The following is a 19,538-nucleotide window of genomic DNA, read 5'->3' as shown; positions in this document are numbered from 1 at the left end:
AGTGCTCCTTGGGATGTTTAAAGCTTGGGAAATCTTTTTGTATCCAAATCCGGCTTTAAACTTCTTCACAACAGTATCTCGGACCTGCCTGGTGTGTTCCTTGTTCTTCATGATGCTCTCTGCGCTTTTAACAGACCTCTGAGACTATCACAGTGCAGGTGCATTTATACGGAGACTTGATTACACACAGGTGGATTGTATTTATCATCAATAGTCATTTAGGTCAACATTGGATCATTCAGAGATCCTCACACAAAAACATCCTATGGCGTTCTGCATTAGCATCGAACAGCCCCCGTGATATGCAGCTGTTCAGGGAAGCTAGAAATCATTATACACAGGCAGTTAGAAAAGCCAAGGCTAGCTTTTTCAAGCAGAAATTTGCTTCCTGCAACACTAACTCAAAAAAGTTCTGGGACACTGTAAAGTCCATGGAGAATAAGAACACCTCCTCCCAGCTGCCCACTGCACTGAAGATAGGAAACACTGTCACCACTGATAAATCCACCATAATTGAGAATTTCAATAAGCATTTTTCTACGGCTGGCCATGCTTTCCACCTGGCTACTCCTACCCCGGACAACAGCACTGCACCCCCAACAGCAACTCGCCCAAGCCTTCCCCATTTCTCCTTCTCCCAAATCCATTCAGCTGATGTTCTGAAAGAGCTGCAAAATCTGGACCCCTACAAATCAGCCGGGCTAGACAATCTGGACCCTTTCTTTCTAAAATTATCTGCCGAAATTGTTGCCACCCCTATTACTAGCCTGTTCAACCTCTCTTTCGTGTCGTCTGAGATTCCCAAAGATTGGAAAGCAGCTGCGGTCATCCCCCTCTTCAAAGGGGGGGACACTCTTGACCCAAACTGCTACAGACCTATATCTATCCTACCGTGCCTTTCTAAGGTCTTCGAAAGCCAAGTCAACAAACAGATTACCGACCATTTCGAATCTCACCATACCTTCTCTGCTATGCAATCTGGTTTCAGAGCTGGTCATGGGTGCACCTCAGCCACGCTCAAGGTCCTAAACGATATCTTAACCGCCATCGATAAGAAACATTACTGTGCAGCCGTATTCATTGATCTGGCCAAGGCTTTCGACTCTGTCAATCACCATATCCTCATCGGCAGACTCGACAGCCTTGGTTTCTCAAATGATTGCCTCGCCTGGTTCACCAACTACTTCTCTGATAGAGTTCAGTGTGTCAAATCGGAGGGTCTGCTGTCCGGACCTCTGGCAGTCTCTATGGGGGTGCCACAGGGTTCAATTCTTGGACCGACTCTCTTCTCTGTATACATCAATGAGGTCACTCTTGCTGCTGGTGAGTCCCTGATCCACCTCTACGCAGACGACACCATTCTGTATACTTCCGGCCCTTCTCTGGACACTGTGTTAACAACCCTCCAGGCAAGCTTCAATGCCATACAACTCTCCTTCCGTGGCCTCCAATTGCTCTTAAATACAAGTAAAACTAAATGCATGCTCTTCAACCGATCGCTACCTGCACCTACCCGCCTGTCCAACATCACTACTCTGGACGGCTCTGACTTAGAATACGTGGACAACTACAAATACTTAGGTGTCTGGTTAGATTGTAAACTCTCCTTCCAGACCCATATCAAACATCTCCAATCCAAAGTTAAATCTAGAATTGGCTTCCTATTTCGCAACAAAGCATCCTTCACTCATGCTGCCAAACATACCCTTGTAAAACTGACCATCCTACCAATCCTCGACTTTGGCGATGTCATTTACAAAATAGCCTCCAATACCCTACTCAACAAATTGGATGCAGTCTATCACAGTGCAATCCGTTTTATCACCAAAGCCCCATATACTACCCACCATTGCGACCTGTACGCTCTCGTTGGCTGGCCCTCGCTTCATACTCGTCGCCAAACCCACTGGCTCCATGTCATCTACAAGACCCTGCTAGGTAAAGTCCCCCCTTATCTCAGCTCGCTGGTCACCATAGCATCTCCCACCTGTAGCACACGCTCCAGCAGGTATATCTCTCTGGTCACCCCCAAGACCAATTCTTTCTTTGGCCGCCTCTCCTTCCAGTTCTCTGCTGCCAATGACTGGAACGAACTACAAAAATCTCTGAAACTGGAAACACTTATCTCCCTCACTAGCTTTAAGCACCAACTGTCAGAGCAGCTCACAGATTACTGCACCTGTACATAGCCCACCTATAATTTAGCCCAAACAACTACCTCTTTCCCAACTGTATTTAATTTTAATTAATTTATTTATTTTGCTCCTTTGCACCCCATTATTTTTTTATTTCTACTTTGCACATTCTTCCATTGCAAAACTACCATTCCAGTATTTTACTTGCTATATTGTATTTACTTTGCCATCTTGGCCTTTTTTGCCTTTACCTCCCTTCTCACCTCATTTGCTCACATTGTATATAGACTTGTTTATACTGCATTATTGACTGTATGTTTGTTTTTACTCCATGTGTAACTCTGTGTCGTTTTATCTGTCGAACTGCTTTGCTTTATCTTGGCCAGGTCGCAATTGTAAATGAGAACTTGTTCTCAACTTGCCTACCTGGTTAAATAAAGGTAAAAAAAAAAAATAAAAAAAAAAACTGAACTTCTGGAGAGAGTTTGCTGCACTGAAAGTAAATTGGCTGAATAATTTTGCACGCCCAATTTTTGCACGCCCAATTTTTGCACGCCCAATTTTTTTTACGTTTTTGATTTGTTAAAAAAGTTTGAAATATCCAATAAATGTCGTTCCACTTCATGATTGTGTCCCACTTGTTGTTGATTCTTCACAAAAAAATACAGTTTTATATCTTTATGTTTGAAGCCTGAAATGTGGCAAAAGGTTGCAAAGTTCAAGGGGGCCGAATACTTTCGCAAGGCACTGTGTATATATATATATATATGAACAGGGGCTTTGGCTGAGAGTTTCCTTTTGCGAGGGTGGAGACTTCGATTTTACCGGAAATCTATTTATTTTTATATAAACCCAACAAAAAAGTTGAGGACCCTGTCTTTCAAAGTTAATTTGTAAAAATTCAAATAACTTCACAGATCTTCATTGTAAAGGGTTTAAACACCGTTTCCCATGCTTGTTCAATGAACCATAAACAATTAATGAACATGCTCCTGTGGAACAGTCGTTAAGACACTAACAGCTTACAGACGGTAGGCAATTAAGGTCACAGTTATGAAAACTTAGGACACTAAAGAGGCCTTTCTACTGACTCTGAAAAACATCAAAAGAAAGATGCCCAGGGTCCCTGCTCATCTGCGTGAATGTGCCATAGGCATGCTGCAAGGAGGCATGAGGACTACAGATGTGGCCAGGGCAATACATTGCAATGTCCATACTGTGAGACTCCTAAGACAGCACTACAAGGAGACAGGACGGACAGTTGATCATCCTCGCAGTGGTAGACCACGTGTAACACCTGCACAGAATTGGTACATCCGAACATCACACCTAAGGGACAGGTACAGGATGGCAACAACAACTGCCCGAGTTACAGCAGGAATGCGCAATGCCTCCATCAGTGCTCAGATTGTCCGCAATAGGCTGAGAGAGGCTGGACTGAGGGCTTGTAGGCCTGTTTTAAGGCAGGTCCTCACCAGACATCACCGGCAACAATGTTGGCTATGGGCACAAACCCACCGTTGCTGGACCAGACAGGACTGGCAAAAAGTGCTCTTCACTGACAAGTCACAGTTTTGTCTCTCCAGGGGTGATGGTTGGATTCTCATTTATCATTGAAGGAATGAGCGTTACAACAAGGCCTGTACTCTGGAGTGGGATCGATTTTGGAGGTGGTGGGTCCATCATGGTCTGGGACGGTGTGTCACAGCATCATCGGACTGAGCTTGTCATCATTGCAGGCAATCTCAACGCTGTGCTCTACAGGGAACACATCCTCCTCCCTCATGTGGTACCCTTCCTGCAGGCTCATCCTGACATGACCCTCCAGCATGACAATGCCACCAGCCATACTGCTTGTTCTGTGATTTTCTGCAAGACAGGATTGTCAGTGTTCTGCCATGGCCAGCGAAGAGCCCGGATCTCAATTCCATTGAGCACGTCTGGGACCTGTTGGATCGGAGGGTGAGGGCTAGGGCCATTCCCCCCAGAAATGTCCTGGAACTTGCAGGTGCCTTGGTGGAAGAGTGGGGTAACATCTCATAGCAAGAACTGTCAAATCTGGTGAAGTCCATGAGGAGGAGATTCACTGCAGTACTTAATGCAGCTGGTGGCCACACCAGATACTGACTGTTACCTTTGATTTTGACCCACCTTTTGTTCAAGGGCACATTATTCCATTTCTGTTAGTCACATGTCTATGGAACTTGTTCAGTTTATGTCTCAGTTGTTGAATCTTATGTTCATTCAAATAAATACACATGTTTTTACCCCATTTGTCTCCCCAATTTTCATGGTATCCAATTGGTAGTTTCAGTCTTGTCCCATCGCTGCAACTCCCATATGGACTCGGGAGAGGCGAAGGTCGAGAGCCGGCGTCCTCTGAAACGTGACCCTGCCAAGCCGCACTGCTTCTTAACACACTGCACGATTAACCTGGAAGCCAGCCGCACCAATGTGTTGGAGGAAACCATCTATATCTGGCGACCCGCGCCAGCGTGCATTGCGCCCGGCCCAAAACAGAAGACGCTAGTGCGCGACAGGACAAAAACATCCCTGCCGGCCAAACCCTCCCCTAAGCCGGACGACACTGGGCCAATTGAGCGCCGCCCCATGGGTCTCCCGGCTGTGGCTGACTGTGACAGAGCCTGGACTCGAACTAGGACCTCTAGTGGCACAGCTAGCACTGCAATGCCCTCGGGAGGCCCTGAACTCTCAATTTCTAACACATATAAACTCAGAAGTTAATCAAGCAGCTAACCAAATTATGCAAGATTTTACTTCTGGGTTAACTGAGATTAGGCCTGGGGCCTCTGTGGGTTCTCTGTCCATCTGGCCTGATGAGGGAGGGCAGAGCAGGTGGGAATGATCTGAACTCAGACCAGATGTCTGTCTGTCTAATGGAACCAGGGCCAGGAGCCATAACACAGATGTTAACATGCTGTTAAACTCTAATGTACGAGCACTACTATCTGTGTAAATGTCCATTTTGGTTTTATGGATGATTCAGTTCAATCCCACCTGTGATTTCCCTCCCAATATGTTGTTTTCTAGTACTTCTGGTTCCTAGATTCTACTACTAGTTCATGTATCATCATTATGTGCATATAAGTAGTATGTTGTAGCATCTGTCCATGGCCCTGACTGTTCTGTGCTATGCAATCAATCAAATGGCAGCTCTCACAAAGTGAGGCTAGATGGTTGCAGACAGTTTGTTTTTGTTTGAGGCATATTCTAATGCTCCCAAAACCCTACCTATTTGACTCCATGTATCCTGCAGCCTAGCAGTGGAACAGACAGAAGGAACATGGTGTACCTGAACAATGTCCCTCTCTGCATATCTTCCCTTCGACGAGATCCTCACTTCATCCCCGTCCAACTCAATCATCGCTGAGAAGAAACATCATACTGTAGTCATCATCTGCTCAGTGGAGTGTCTGTGTGTGTGTGTGTGTGTGTGCACATACGTACATTTGTGCATCTGTGTGCGTTTGCGTGTTTCTTACCATCAAATTCTGCTGGTCCCACCCCTACGATGATAATCGACATTGGAAGACACGAAGCCTGGATAGGACACGAGGAAACAAATTTGAGTCTCATATTCTCCTCATTATGTCTGTGACAAAGTTGAGTCTGTCACACAGTATACATATGCATAGGATTCTGTCAGACAGTCTATGAAATATGTTTTATGAGTGACTTTGACTGTGCACCTATACAGCCTATACAACAAAGTTGATTCACCCCAAGCTGTGTGTGTGTGTGTGTGTGTGTGTGTGTGTGTGTGTGTGTGTGTACAGTCGTGGCCAAAAGTGACACAAATATACATTTTCACAAAGTCTGCTGCCTCAGTATGTATGATGGCAATTTGCATATACTCCAGAATGTTATGAAGAGTGATCAGATGAATTGCAATTCATTTCAAAGTCCCTCTTTGCCATGCAAATTAACTGAATCCCCAAAAACAATTTCCACTGTATTTCAGCCCTGCCACAAAAGGACTAGCTGACATCATGTTAGTGATGACGAGGACAAGGCTGGAGATCACTCTGTCATGCTGATTGAGTTTGAATAACAGACTGGAAGCTTCAAAAGGAGGGTGGTGCTTGGAATCATTGTTCTTGATCTGTCAACCATGGTTACCTGCAAGGAAACACGTGCCGTCATCATTGCTTTGCACAAAAAGGGCTTCACAGGCAAGGATATTGCTGCCAGTAAGATTGCACCTAAATCAACCATTTATCGGATCATCAAGAACTTCAAGGAGAGCGGTTCAATTGTTGTGAAGAAGGCTTCAGGTCGCCCAAGAAAGTCCAGCAAGCACCAGGACCGTCTCCTAAAGTTGATTCAGCTGCGGGATCTGGGAACCACCAGTACAGCGCTTTCTCAGGAATGGCAGCAGGCAGGTGTGAGTGCATCTGCACGCACGGTGAGGTGAAGACTTTGAGGATGGCCTGGTGTCAAGAAGGGCAGCAAAGAAGCCACTTCTCTCCAGGAAAAACATCAGGGAAAGACTGATATTCCTCAAAAGGTACAGGGATTGGACTGCTGAGGACTGGGGTAAAGTCATTTTCTCTGATGAATCCCCTTTCAGATTGTTTGGGGCATCTTGCTTGTCAGGAGAAGACAAAGTGAGCGCTACCATCAGTCCTGTGTCATGCCAACAGTAAAGCATCCTGAGACCATTCATGTGTGGGGTTGCTTCTCAGCCAAGGGAGTGGGCTCACTCACAATTTTGCCTAAGAACACAGCCATGAATAAAGAATGGTACCAACACATCCTCCGAGAGCAACTTCTCCCAACCATCCAGGAACAGTTTGGTAACGAACAATGCCTTTTTCAACATGATGGAGCACCTTGCCATTAGGCAAAAGTGATAACCAAGTGGCTCGGGGAACAAAACATAGATATTTTGGGTCCATGGCCAGGAAACTCCCCAGACCTTAATCCCATTGAGAACTTGTGGTCAATCCTCAAGAGGCGGACAAACAAAAACCCACAAATTCTGACAAACTCAAAGCATTGATTATGCAAGAATAGGCTGCCATCAGTCAGGATGTGGCCCAGAAGTTAATTGGCAGCATGCCAGGGCAGATTACAGAGGTCTTGAAAAAGGTCAACACTGCAAATATTGACTCTTTTCATCAACTTCATGTAATTGTCAATAAAAGCCTTTGACACTTATGAAATGCTTGTAACTATACTTCAGTATTCCATAGTAACATCTGACAAAAATATCTAAAGACACTGAAGCAGCAAACTTTGTGGAAATTAATATTTGTGTCATTCTCAAAACATTTGCCATGACTGTATGTGTAAATATTCATGGAGTGTGTCTGAGATGTAGTATCCCGAGTGGCGCAGCAGCCTAAGGCACTGCATCTCAGTGCAAGAGGCGTCACTACAGTCCCTTGTTCGAATCCAGACTATATCACATCCGGCCGTGATCGGGAGTCCCATAGGGCTGTGCACAGCGCCGTCTGGGTTTGGCCGGGGTAGGCCGCCATTGTAAATAAGAATTTGTTTTTAACTGTCTTGCCTAGTTAAATAAATCTAATTAAAAAACATGTAAAAAATATCTTCCTGAGGGCCTCTCTGAATTTGGGGATGAGAGAATAAACAAGTCCCTCACCTCACACTCCCCCAACACTTTAATGTGTGTGTACGTGTGTGTGTGTGTGTGTGTGCCATAATCCCGCCTCTGCTCTCTCCGTCTTTCTGTGTGATGAGTTAGTTTGATGTATTACCCCAGGGTTGTAGAATGATAGATGAGTTTATCAGAATGTCTTGTTTACTTGTTTCCCTAGGAACTGATCCCAAGCCAACCTTTACCTCTCACATACATACATGCATACATACTTACATTACTGTTCCCACTACCCCCAATCAAGTCCCCTGTCCAATCTCCCCTGACTATGGTAATACAGACAGTGATGTGTGTCTTAGCCACTAGCGTCCATACTGGCCATCTAGTGACTAGGACCGGGATTCAATCAGATTGTTGATTTGGAAAATTGTCCGTGAATGTAGTCTCCGCCAAAGTGGGAACATTGCCTAGCAGTTGTTGATCTTACGTTGACGATGGACTCCTTGGTCTGGGCCATGTCTGAGATGACTCCATCTGTGATGATGAGGAGGATGAAGTACTGAGAGCCATCCTTCACTGACGCAGCATACCTACACACAGGAGAGATAAACACAGAGTACATAGGTGAGCCAAACAAGTGTTTATATTACCCATAAAACCATACATTAAACATGGTCTTTATTTCCTACAGATGTAACCTTTCAAACCCGGCATGAACTGGCTGGGTAGTGATATTATTTCTGGCACCTACTTTTACACAGCGTGGGCCCTAGCCTCTGACTGCTTCCTGTGCTTCTCAAAACACACGTAAGGTGGGCGGAGAGAGAACCTCTGGTGCTCGCAGCGCCGGATACAGAGACAGAGATGTCAACTGAACGGTTATTAAACTGCGAGGAGCGTGAGGGCACAGCAGAGAAGGAGTGGAGCGGTCATTATTAAAACGCGGGGGCGAGTGGCACAGGTGAGAAACAGAGGAGGTGAGAGGAAAGGAGGCTGGCATGACAGCGGTGCCTGGGAGTGAGGGGAGGGGTGAGCAGAAGGGAGGAGAGGGGTAAGGTATGTGTCTAGGGTGGCACTAATGATTGGATTCCCGAGAGCCACACACATTTTGCACTGGGTTGTTACCCCTCAACTCAACATCTCTACCTTGGCTTCCAAGCAACAACAAACAGGCACAAACACACCTGTAAATCTCACGTCTTCTGACAGCACCTGACTTCATCAAGGCACACTCATTAAGGTTTAAGGACTGTGTGTGTGTGTGTGTGTGTGTGTGTGTGTGTGTGTGTGTGTGTGTGTGTGTGTGTGTGTGTGTGTGTGTGTGTGTGTGTGGGAAGGACTGTGTAGTCATTGTTCACTCACACAAACAACACATTTACAGGTTAATTAAAGAACCGAATGCGGCAAAAGTCACAAAACACGTTCATTTAACACATCAGAAGCAACTTTTCTGTGTGACTCAAGTTCTACAGTGGAATGTTGCAACACAGTCACACTTGTTAACTGTGAAATTATCTCTGCGAGCTGTGCATGCACTGAGAAGCACAGTCACACTTTGAAGAGTTGGAGAATCTCAGTTTAGTCTGATCTTGTGGCCAAAACACTGTCACCAACGTATTCTCAGCATAATACTCTTGAGTTATGTACTGAAACATCTACTGTCACTTTTAAAAGTTGATACATCTGAACTGTTTGTCTGCAGACTTCCTCTGTTGTCCTTTTTGCTCTCAGGGAAACGACTCATCAATCTCAACATACAGCCTGCGTTGTGAATGGCTCTTACTGGAACAGAGGACAGTGGATCGATACACAAGTTCAGGCCACCTTAATTAGTATTGATCTACTCTGGACTCCTGGCTCGCTCATGCCTGGGAGGTTTAGGTGTGCACCGGTAGGAATGTGATCTGACATTCAATTAAGGAAGACCTATAGGTATCGGCCTCTGTTTTTATCAGCCTGCTCTCTGTATTCAGTCAGTTCAGGAAGTAAATCTAAAAACTCCGGAAAGGAAAAGTGTGTAATATCATTTTCAGTTCATACATTGAATTTCAATTTGGTTCCGCAAATTCACTGAAATCAATCGAAAACCTGAAGTGACCCCGAAGCTGGTTTAATTCCAGCTTTGTTCCTCATAGCCCCCTTTACCTGGCCACGTGGTTGATGACAGGGGAGAAGTTGGTTGGGCCGTAGAGGCAGACAGACTTCAGGCTCTGGTAATATGCCTCCATCACTCCATCTATACCTGCACAGTATGGGTTTTGGGGGTTGCCATTCTGGAAGACACAGAAAGAGAAGAAGGAGGGTAGTTAAATCTTTCATCAATTCCATCAAGCAGGAGAAGAAAGCCAAGAAGAGAATAACAAATGAAAAATGATGTTAAAGCAAGAGAATGGAGGAGGATAACTAGACAAAAGGGAGGGAGAGAAGGATAAATAAACAGCTTTCATCAATACAACTTTAGGCCCAGTGAGAGATAAATGTGGGCAATCCCTGCTGAGCGTGCTGGAGGCATCCTCCTGTCTGAGTGGTATCCTACTGTTTAAAGTACTCTGCAGAGCCGAAGTGGGAAGGAGAGAGAGGGGGAGGGAAGGCTGTCTGTGATCGATGGTTTCTGCCTTGCATAAAGGACAGTTACTGTTCTCCTTGGTGGTCATAGAACTCAGTGGGTGTATTTTAGCCTGCCAGGCAGGGCTTGGCATCCTAAGCCTCCACACACTACAGCCACTAAGGAGACGTTCAAAAGCTGAGGGTTTGAGCCTGCCTGGAGCGCCAGTTACAGTGCCTGGCAAAAGTATCTATCCTCCTTGGCGTTTTTTTCCTATTTTGTTGCATTACAACCTGTAATTTAAATAGATTTTTATTTGGATTTCATGTAATGGACATACACAAAATAGTCCAAATTTGTGAAGAGGGTTCAAAAACCCCCAAAAAAGAGAAAAAAAAGAGAAAAGTGGTGCATGCATATATATTCACCCCCTTCGCTATGAATCCTCTAAATAAGATCTGGTGCAACCAATTACCAATTAGTCACATAATTAGTTAAATAAAGTCCATCTCAGTATATATATACACCTGTTCTGAAAGTCCCCAGAGTCTGCAACACCACTAAACAAGGGGCATCACCAAGCAAGCAGCACCATGAAGACCAAGGAGCTCTCCAAACAGGTCAGGGACAAAGTTGTGGAGAAGTACAGATCAGGGTTGGGTTATAAAAAAATATCAAACTTTGAACATCCCACGGAGCACCATTAAATCCATTATTAAAAAATTGAAAGAATATGGCACCACAACAAACCTGCCGAGAGAGGGCCAACCACCAAAACGCTCAAACCAGGCAAGGAGGGCATTAATCAAGCGGCAACAAAGAGACCAAAGATAACCCCGAAGGAGCTGCAAAGCTCCACAGCAGAGATTGGAGTATCTGTCCATAGGACCACTTTAAGCCATACAGTCCACAGACCAGGGCTTTACAGAAGGGTGGCGAGAAAAAAGCCATTGCCTAAAGAAAAAATAAGCAACATGTTTGGTGTTCGCCAAAAGGCATGTGGGAGATTCCCCAAACATATGGAAGAAGGTACTTTGGTCAGATGAGACAAAAATGTAGCTTTTTGGCCATCAAGGAAAACACTATGTCTGGCACAAACCAAACACCTCTCATCACCCCGAGAACACCATCCACACACGGTAGTGGCAGCCTCATGCTGTGGGGATGTTTTTCCATTAGCAGGGTCTGGGAAACTGGTCAGAATTGAAGGATTGATGGATGGTGCTAAATACTGGGAAATTCTTGAGGGAAACCTGTTTCAGTCTTCCAGAGATTTGAGACTGGGACGGAGGTTCACGTTCTAGCAGGACAATGACCCTAAGTATACTGCTAAAGCAACACTCGAGTGGTTTAAGGGGAAACATTTAAATGTCTTGGAATGGCCTAGTCAAAGCCCAGACCTCAATCCAATTGAGAATATGTGGTATAAGTTAGTGGTACTTAAAGATTGCTGTATACCAGCGGAACCCATCCAACTTGAAGGAGCTGGAGCAATTTTGCCTTGAAGAATGGGCAAAAATCCCAGTGGCCTAGATGTGCCAAGCTTATAGAGACATACCCCAAGAGACTTGCAGCTGTAATTGCTACAAAAGGTGGCTCTACAAAGTATCGACTTTGGGAGGGTGAATAGTTATGCATGCTCAAGTTCTGTTTTTTTCAAATTTTCATTTTTTTTCTAAAATATTTTTCATCTTCAAAGTGGTAGGCATGTTGTGTAAATCAAATGACCCCCCCCACAAACAAGCCACAAAATAGAAAAAATGCCAAGGGGGGTGAATACTTTCGCAAGCCACTGTATGTGGCATTTGTCATCATTTTTTGTTGCTCTTTCATTTGTCTAATTACTTATGCTTCTATGGGTGCATCTGCAGCTCTGAGTCCACAGGGCTAACTGGAACAAACAGTGACTGTGATCAGATGTAAACAAAACAAGCTTGTAACTATGGTGAACACATTAAGTATATGTGGTTCCACAATTTAACCAACTGAGCCAAGACTGAACAACTCTGGTGATGGAGTATCCACAGGTTTTGTTCCAACCTTTCTGAACCACATCGCTCACCACGGTGAACTCATGTGTGACCTATCCATCAAGGGGCAGCTTGGCTCCAAAGCCCAGAGTAGGGAACATCTTACCAGGGTTCAGAGGGTAGAGGTCACTTACCAGGGCGAACTCATGTGAGACCCGTCCGTCAGGGGGAAGCTTGGCTCCGAAGCCCAAAGCAGGGAACATCTTATCACTGTCGTAGTCCTGGATGATCTCCCCTACAGCCTTCATGGCCATGGCGTAGGCATTCATCTGGTAGGGACTCATGTAGTGAAGGGAGGTGGGCTGGGTTGGGTTGCCTGGGAAACAGGTACGGTAATGGGACAGTAATAACAAGGTACAATAATGGAACAGAGCCAGATATAGAAAAGGAATGGTTGTGTCTCAAATTAAACTCCATTCCCCATGTAGGGCACCGCTAGCCCATGCTGTTTATGGGTGAAAGTGGTGCAGTATATGTGGAATAGGGTGTTATGAGTTTTGCCCATACAGAAAGGTAGTTGTGATTTCAACCAAAATGGTGATACTTTTAGACAGCATAATACAGCATTTCACTAGAGACCGTGTTACATCTCTTTCCCTGCCTTTCCCCTCTATATAAGACTCTGGGTAGTGGGTACAGTATGAGTGACAAAAACATCATTCCATAATCAATAATAGCAGGAGAATAATTTCACTCGTGTCTCGTAAAAGCACTTTATAGCACAGTGGCTGCAGTGGTTATGAGTAGTGACATATGACCTTTAGATCTTTTAAACGGACCTATTGGACACGCATCCATGACATCAGCTCCTGCATATCGGACCAGGAAGCAATAACCAAGGAAGCAATAACCCTTATGAGTCATCAGTGGATCTAAGTTTGAACTGAACCATCTGTTGTTGTTGTTGTTGTTGTTGTTGTTGTTGTTGTTGTTGTTGTTGTTGTTGTTATCTAAGAGATGCGATCGTCCCAGTCAACCTCACTATAACGTCTAAGAGCTCATGACCCAGGTCATTTCCTTCCAGCCTTGCTATAACAGGTACACATTAAAATGGATAAGAGAGGCACAATCGTTCCTGTTATCACCACTAAGCTATGATCTCTGACAGCATTAGGTTTGAGCCCTGAAATAATGGAGAGGGCTATTACAGATCACTTTATTCCCCATCTGCACACATTTAAATAGCCCTGGTCGAGCATTAGGAGAAGTGTTGTGTGTGTGTGTGGCTCACCGTTTGAAGCGGTGAAATCAATCGCCACTGTGAAATTAATCTGGGTCCTGGAAGGCAAAAGCAAGAGGAGGGTAATTATTTGTTTACCGCACACACATACGGCTTAATGAACTTTAGTAAACACAATAATGTTCTGATTATCATAGCTCAAGCAAGCGGATAAGTTGAAACCTCTCCTTGTCCTTGGTCCCCGAGGACACTAAATGCAATATAATAGAGAGTGAGAGAGAGAGAAAACGGTCTAATCCTTCACTATTTACAGTATTTCTGTAGTCAAGACAAACAGGTTGAACAGGTCAGTGCACACAGTGCTGAGGTACCGTGCCCTGTGGCTCACACAGCCTCTTGCCCTCTCCACCACCTCCTGTATTTGAATAGATCAGGTACTGTAAGGAACCATTGGACTTGTCATCCTGTGACGCCGTGCGGAGTGCACTGCTCAGCCCGCAGACACACGTTAGTGCAGCAGACCTGAAAAAGCCGGTTTACTCATTGTGAGGGAGGGGGAGGAACCAGACCAGGGGCTCTGTGCTCTCCTCTCCCCAGCTCCGAGCCACTCTGCCTGCGTTAGCTGTGGTTCAGGTCAGGATAGGAGCCATGAGGTGGGTATGGATGTATAGGGCCCAGGTCGGGCTCTGCGCTACTCTAGTCCACACTGACACACACAGCCTGGGTCTAATGCTGGGAGAGGAAGGGGTGGGTGGGGAGTGATGCCTGAAGTACAGAGCTGTCACTTCATGTTAGGGCAGAGGCTGCATCAAGGATAGAGTCTAGGGGTGGAGGGGGGCAGAGGGAGGATGAGAGGAGGGAGGAATAAGGAAGGAGAGGAGGGAGGAATAAGGAAGGAGCAGAGGGATGCTTGCATCATTCCCCCAGAGTTAAATCACACAGTCTTAAAATCGCTCATTTACACTTCGGTTTGCACGCTAAGAATGTGTTTGAGCGCATCCCTTTTTCTCCCCAATTTCGTGATATCCAAATTGGTAGTTACAGTCTTGTCCCATCCCTGCTACTCCCGTACGGACTTGCGAGAGTCAAAGGTCGAGAGCCATGCGTCCCCCGAAACACGACCCTGCCAAGCCGCAATGCTCCTTGACACACTGCTCGCTCAACTCGGAAGCCATTGAGCGCATTTCTTAAATAATATTTGTGTAGGGGTAAAAAGTTAAATATGGTAGTGTATGTCAACGTGCACGTTATACTGGGCTATCCTGCACCAAACAGATTTTTATTTTATTTTTTACTTCACTGAATTTTACTGTAACTCATGTTACATGAATTCAAGTCCCCCCCCCCCATTGTATAATTCAGTGCCAAGATGTACAGTACCACTCAATATTTAAGGGCATTGGTACGCTGCAGAAGTCAGTGGAGAGGAGGCAAGTTTAATATTGTGAGAAATGAACAGAGGGACAAGTCTGCAAGGAGAAGAGGAGGTGAGACAGTGGTGTGTTGGAGTCATATCTGGTCCAGCTCTCTGTGCCAAGAGGGAGGGAGGGAGACACAGACAGACAGACGTGCATTGGAGTCATATCTAGTCCAGCTCTCTGTGCCAAGAGGGAGATAGACAGACAGTGGCCCGCCAGGCTGAATTATGGATGTCTCCACACACACGCACCCATGCACATTACACACACAGCGAGTTTCCACCTTGTTCAGAGAGTGTGAGGACAGCCAGAAACAGGGGACGGAGATGGATAAAGAGAGAAAGAGAGAAAAAAAGAGCAGAGAAATGTATCCCAGTCTGAAACAAAATATTACTCAGTTATTTCAACATAACTCAAAGACTGTAAATCAGTGGAGATCCAACTCAGAGATACAATCTAATTATTCACATTAGAATGCAGAGGGCTCTCGCTAAAGGTCAGCCGAAGCTTCTGCACCAATCACAGATGACTGTGCACAGTGAGGTAAGAGTGAAACATCGCCCCATTGGCTCCAGGTGTTGCCCCTGGCAGCGCACGTTCCAGGAAAACGAGCCAGCCCCTTCTGATCTTAAAGGGGCAATCAGCAGTTGCTACATACATTTTATGTATGATATGTACCCATGGATTCTTAAAGAATATAACTAATAAATAACTCATGAGCTTAGTTCAACTGTTGTACCCCCATCAGTACCGAAAATATAAGCTGGTTTGTGAACCAATGTTTGTAAACAAAACAAAGTAAAAATGTTAAACACTGTATAGCCTCAAAACATGGTTAAAAGTATAATTCTGATATCATGGATGGTCCGGCCTTGCATCCATAGATCTGTCTATAAATTTGAGACGGTTTACATTTCTCCAGCCCCGTCCCTCAGCATCTTACGGAAACAGGGGCGGGGATAACACTTTGTTTCTACTGCTTTAACCCAGCTCAAACCCCAAAAGCTACTCTTTCAACACAGAGAGAGCGAGAGCGAATTTAACTTTTAATATGGGCGATTTTTTAGTTTGCCTTGAAACGTTATCTAAAAGCAACATTAAAATAATGGATAGAAAGTCAGCTCTTCTCAAGTAAGATTTTCAGAACAAACAGTAAAGCAGGAAATCACTAAGGAAGTGACTACGAGGACTTGGCAAACCATTACCTTTTTGTTCATATCTGACTGTTATTAGCTGGATCATTATCAGAGAGAGGAGAGGAGGAGCAGAGAGGAGGAAAGGAGAGTGGAAGAGAGGAGATGGGGAGTGGGAGGAGGGGAGAGGAAAAGGGAAGAGATTTTCTCATGTTAAACAAACATCTAACAGAGACTCAACACTACTGTCCCTTCCAGCCTTGTCTATGGTTAATGATTCATAATAAGTAAATAGTACTACTGTAGGAGTGTTATTGTATTAGTGGCATCCATCGGCCCCTGCCAGTAGACCTGGGAAACCCAGTAGGAGTAATTAGCACTGGTCCTGAGGCTAATTGATTGTTTCATGCATCATTTAGGACTCCATATCCACAACTGTAAGGGACGATGCAGTCTATAGAGAGACTACATGAGCTCACTTGGAAACAAAACATGTCATCCCAATGTCTTCCCTGGTTAAATAAAGCTTACAAAAGAAAGAGTGGAGGAGTGTGTGCCATATTGAAGCTATCAGTGCAGGGGATGAGGCACACACAAATCTTGACTCATGTCTATGTCTCCTATCTGATAGTATCACCCAGGGGCGATCAGTGCAGTACCTTTCTCTACAGCGCTCCATTATTTGCTTCAGATTGCCTCCGGGCAGGAAGAGAAAAAAAACCCTGCCAGCCACAGAGCCAGCTGATGACCAATTCACAGAAAAATACAAATGTCTGGGAAAGAAAGAGAGAACCTTGTCTGGAGAGAACACACAATGGAGTGTAAGGAAGAGCAGAGAAGCATCCTCCTATTGTTACTGGAGTGGAGAGATGCAGAGAGAGAGAGAGAGTGTGAGAGAGATGTAGAGAGAGAGAGAAAGAGATGTAGAGAGAGAGAGAAAGAGATGTAGAGCGAGAAAGAGATGTAGAGAGAGATGTAGAGCGAGAGAGAGAGAGATGTAGAGAGAGCGAGATGTAGAGCGAGAGAGAGAGAGAGAGATGTAGAGAGAGAGAGCGAGAGATGTAGAGCGAGAGAGAGAGAGAGAGAGATGTAGAGAGAGAGATGTAGAGAGAGAGAGAGAGATGTAGAGAGAGAGATGTAGAGAGAGAGAGAGTGAGAGATGTAGAGAGAGCGAGAGATGTAGAGAGAGAGAGAGATGTAGAGAGAGAGATGTAGAGAGAGAGATGTAGAGAGAGAGATGTAGAGAGAGAGAGAGAGAGAGAGAGATGTAGAGAGAGAGAGAGAGAGATGTAGAGAGAGAGAGATGTAGAGTAGAGAGTAGTAGAGATGTAGAAGAGATGGCTAGAGAGATGTAGAGATAGTAGGAGCAGAGAGTATGTAAGAGAGACGAGATGTAGAGAGATGTAGAGAGAGCGAGAGAGAGATGTAGAGAGATGTAGAGAGAGAGATGTAAGAGAGAGATGTAGAGAGAGAGAGAGATGCTAGAGGAGAAGAGAGAATGTAGAGAGGAGAGAGTAGATTAGAGAGATGTAGAGAGAGATGTAGAGAGAGAAGAGTAGATGTAGAGAGAGATGAGAGATCAGTAGAGGAGAGAGAGATTGTAGAGAGAGGTAGATGTAGAGAGAGAGAGACACAGAGAGGAGATTGAGAAGCGAGGAGAGAGATGAGAGGTGAGAGAGAGAGATGTAGAGAGAGAGAGAGAGAGATGAGAGATGTAGAGAGAGAGAGAGAGAGAGATGTAGAGAGAGAGATGTAGAGAGAGAGAGAGTGAGAGATGTAGAGAGAGCGAGAGCGAGAGATGTAGAGAGAGAGATGTAGAGAGAGAGATGTAGAGAGAGAGATGTAGAGAGAGAGATGTAGAGAGAGAGATGTAGAGAGAGAGAGAGAGATGTAGAGAGAGAGAGAGAGATGTAGAGAGAGAGAGAGAGAGAGATGTAGAGAGAGAGAGAGAGAGAGAGATGTAGAGAGAGATGTAGAGAGAGAGATGTAGAGAGAGATGTAGAGAGAGAGAGAGATGTAGAGAGAGAGAGAGATGTAGAGAGAGAGAGAGATGTAGAGAGAGAGAGATGTAGAGAGAGAGAGAGATGTAGAGAGAGAGAGAGATGTAGAGAGAGAGAGAGAGAGAGAGAGAGAGAGAGAGAGAGAGATGATAGAGAGAGAGAGAGAGAGATGTAGAGAGAGAGAGAGAGAGAGAGATGTAGAGAGAGATGTAGAGAGAGATGTAGAGAGAGATGTAGAGAGAGAGAGAGATGTAAGAGAGAGAGAGATGTAGAGAGAGAGAGAGATGTAGAGAGAGAGAGAGATGTAGAGAGAGAGAGAGATGTAGAGAGAGAGAGAGAGAGAGAGAGAGAGAGAGAGAGAGATGTAGAGAGAGAGAGAGAGAGAGAGAGAGAGAGAGAGAGAGATGTAGAGAGAGAGAGAGAGAGAGAGAGAGAGAGAGAGAGAGAGATGTAGAGAGAGAGAGAGAGAAGAGAGAGAGAGATGTAGAGAGAGAGAGAGAGAGAGAGATGTAGAGAGAGAGAGAGAGATGTAGAGAGAGAGAGATGTAGAGAGAGAGAGATGTAGAGAGAGATGTAGAGAGAGATGTAGAGAGAGAGAGAGAGAGAGAGAGAGATGTAAGAGAGAGAGAGAGAGAGAGAGAGAGAGATGTAGAGAGAGAGAGAGAGAGAGAGAGATGTAGAGAGAGAGAGAGAGAGAGATGTAGAGAGAGAGAGAGAGAGAGAGAGAGAGAGAGATGTAGAGAGAGCGAGATGTAGAGCGAGAGAGAGAGAGAGAGAGATGTAGAGAGAGAGAGCGAGAGATGTAGAGCGAGAGAGAGAGAGAGAGATGTAGAGAGAGAGATGTAGAGAGAGAGAGAGATGTAGAGAGAGAGATGTAGAGAGAGAGAGAGAGATGTAGAGAGAGAGTGAGAGATGTAGAGAGAGAGAGAGAGAGAGATGTAGAGAGAGAGAGAGATGTAGAGAGAGAGAGAGATGTAGAGAGAGAGATGTAGAGAGAGAGATGTAGAGAGAGAGATGTAGAGAAGAGAGAGAGAGAGAGAGATGTAGAGAGAGAGAGAGAGAGATGTAGAGAGAGAGAGAGAGAGATGTAGAGAGAGAGAGAGAGAGATGTAGAGAGAGAGAGAGATGTAGAGAGAGAGAGAGATGTAGAGAGAGATGTAGAGAGAGAGATGTAGAGAGAGAGAGAGATGTAGAGAGAGAGAGAGATGTAGAGAGAGAGAGAGATGTAGAGAGAGAGAGATGTAGAGAGAGAGAGAGATGTAGAGAGAGAGAGAGAGAGAGAGAGAGAGAGATGTAGAGAAGAGAGAGAGAGAGAGAGATGTAGAGAGAGAGAGAGAGAGAGAGAGGATGTAGAGAGAGAGAGAGAGAGAGAGAGATGTAGAGAGAGAGAGAGAGAGAGAGAGATGTAGAGAGAGAGATGTAGAGAGAGAGAGAGATGTAGAGAGAGAGAGAGTGAGAGATGTAGAGAGAGCGAGAGATGTAGAGAGAGAGAGAGATGTAGAGAGAGAGATGT

The 19,538-nt window shown here is 45.1% G+C and overlaps 1 protein-coding gene across 3 annotated transcripts in view; it reads right to left on the bottom strand.

The window, feature by feature from the left end:
* Window positions 1–19,538, bottom strand: part of LOC109864385 (copine-8) — a 138,027-nt gene that overhangs the window by 7,134 nt on the left and 111,355 nt on the right. For all 3 annotated transcript variants that reach the window (XM_020452138.2, XM_020452134.2, XM_020452135.2), the window contains 6 exons: window positions 13,526–13,572; window positions 12,429–12,610; window positions 9,865–9,992; window positions 8,207–8,309; window positions 5,639–5,696; window positions 5,449–5,522 (listed from right to left, as the gene is read on the bottom strand). In XM_020452138.2, coding sequence (XP_020307727.1) covers window positions 5,449–5,522; window positions 5,639–5,696; window positions 8,207–8,309; window positions 9,865–9,992; window positions 12,429–12,610; window positions 13,526–13,572 — 592 coding nt within the window. The remainder of the gene's footprint in view (window positions 1–5,448; window positions 5,523–5,638; window positions 5,697–8,206; window positions 8,310–9,864; window positions 9,993–12,428; window positions 12,611–13,525; window positions 13,573–19,538) is intronic.

This window comes from Oncorhynchus kisutch, linkage group LG19 (assembly GCF_002021735.2).
Source record: "Oncorhynchus kisutch isolate 150728-3 linkage group LG19, Okis_V2, whole genome shotgun sequence".
Classification (NCBI taxonomy): domain Eukaryota; kingdom Metazoa; phylum Chordata; class Actinopteri; order Salmoniformes; family Salmonidae; genus Oncorhynchus; species Oncorhynchus kisutch.
Note: the sequence above shows the minus strand (reverse complement) of the source record. Positions and strands in the feature narration are given on the sequence as shown.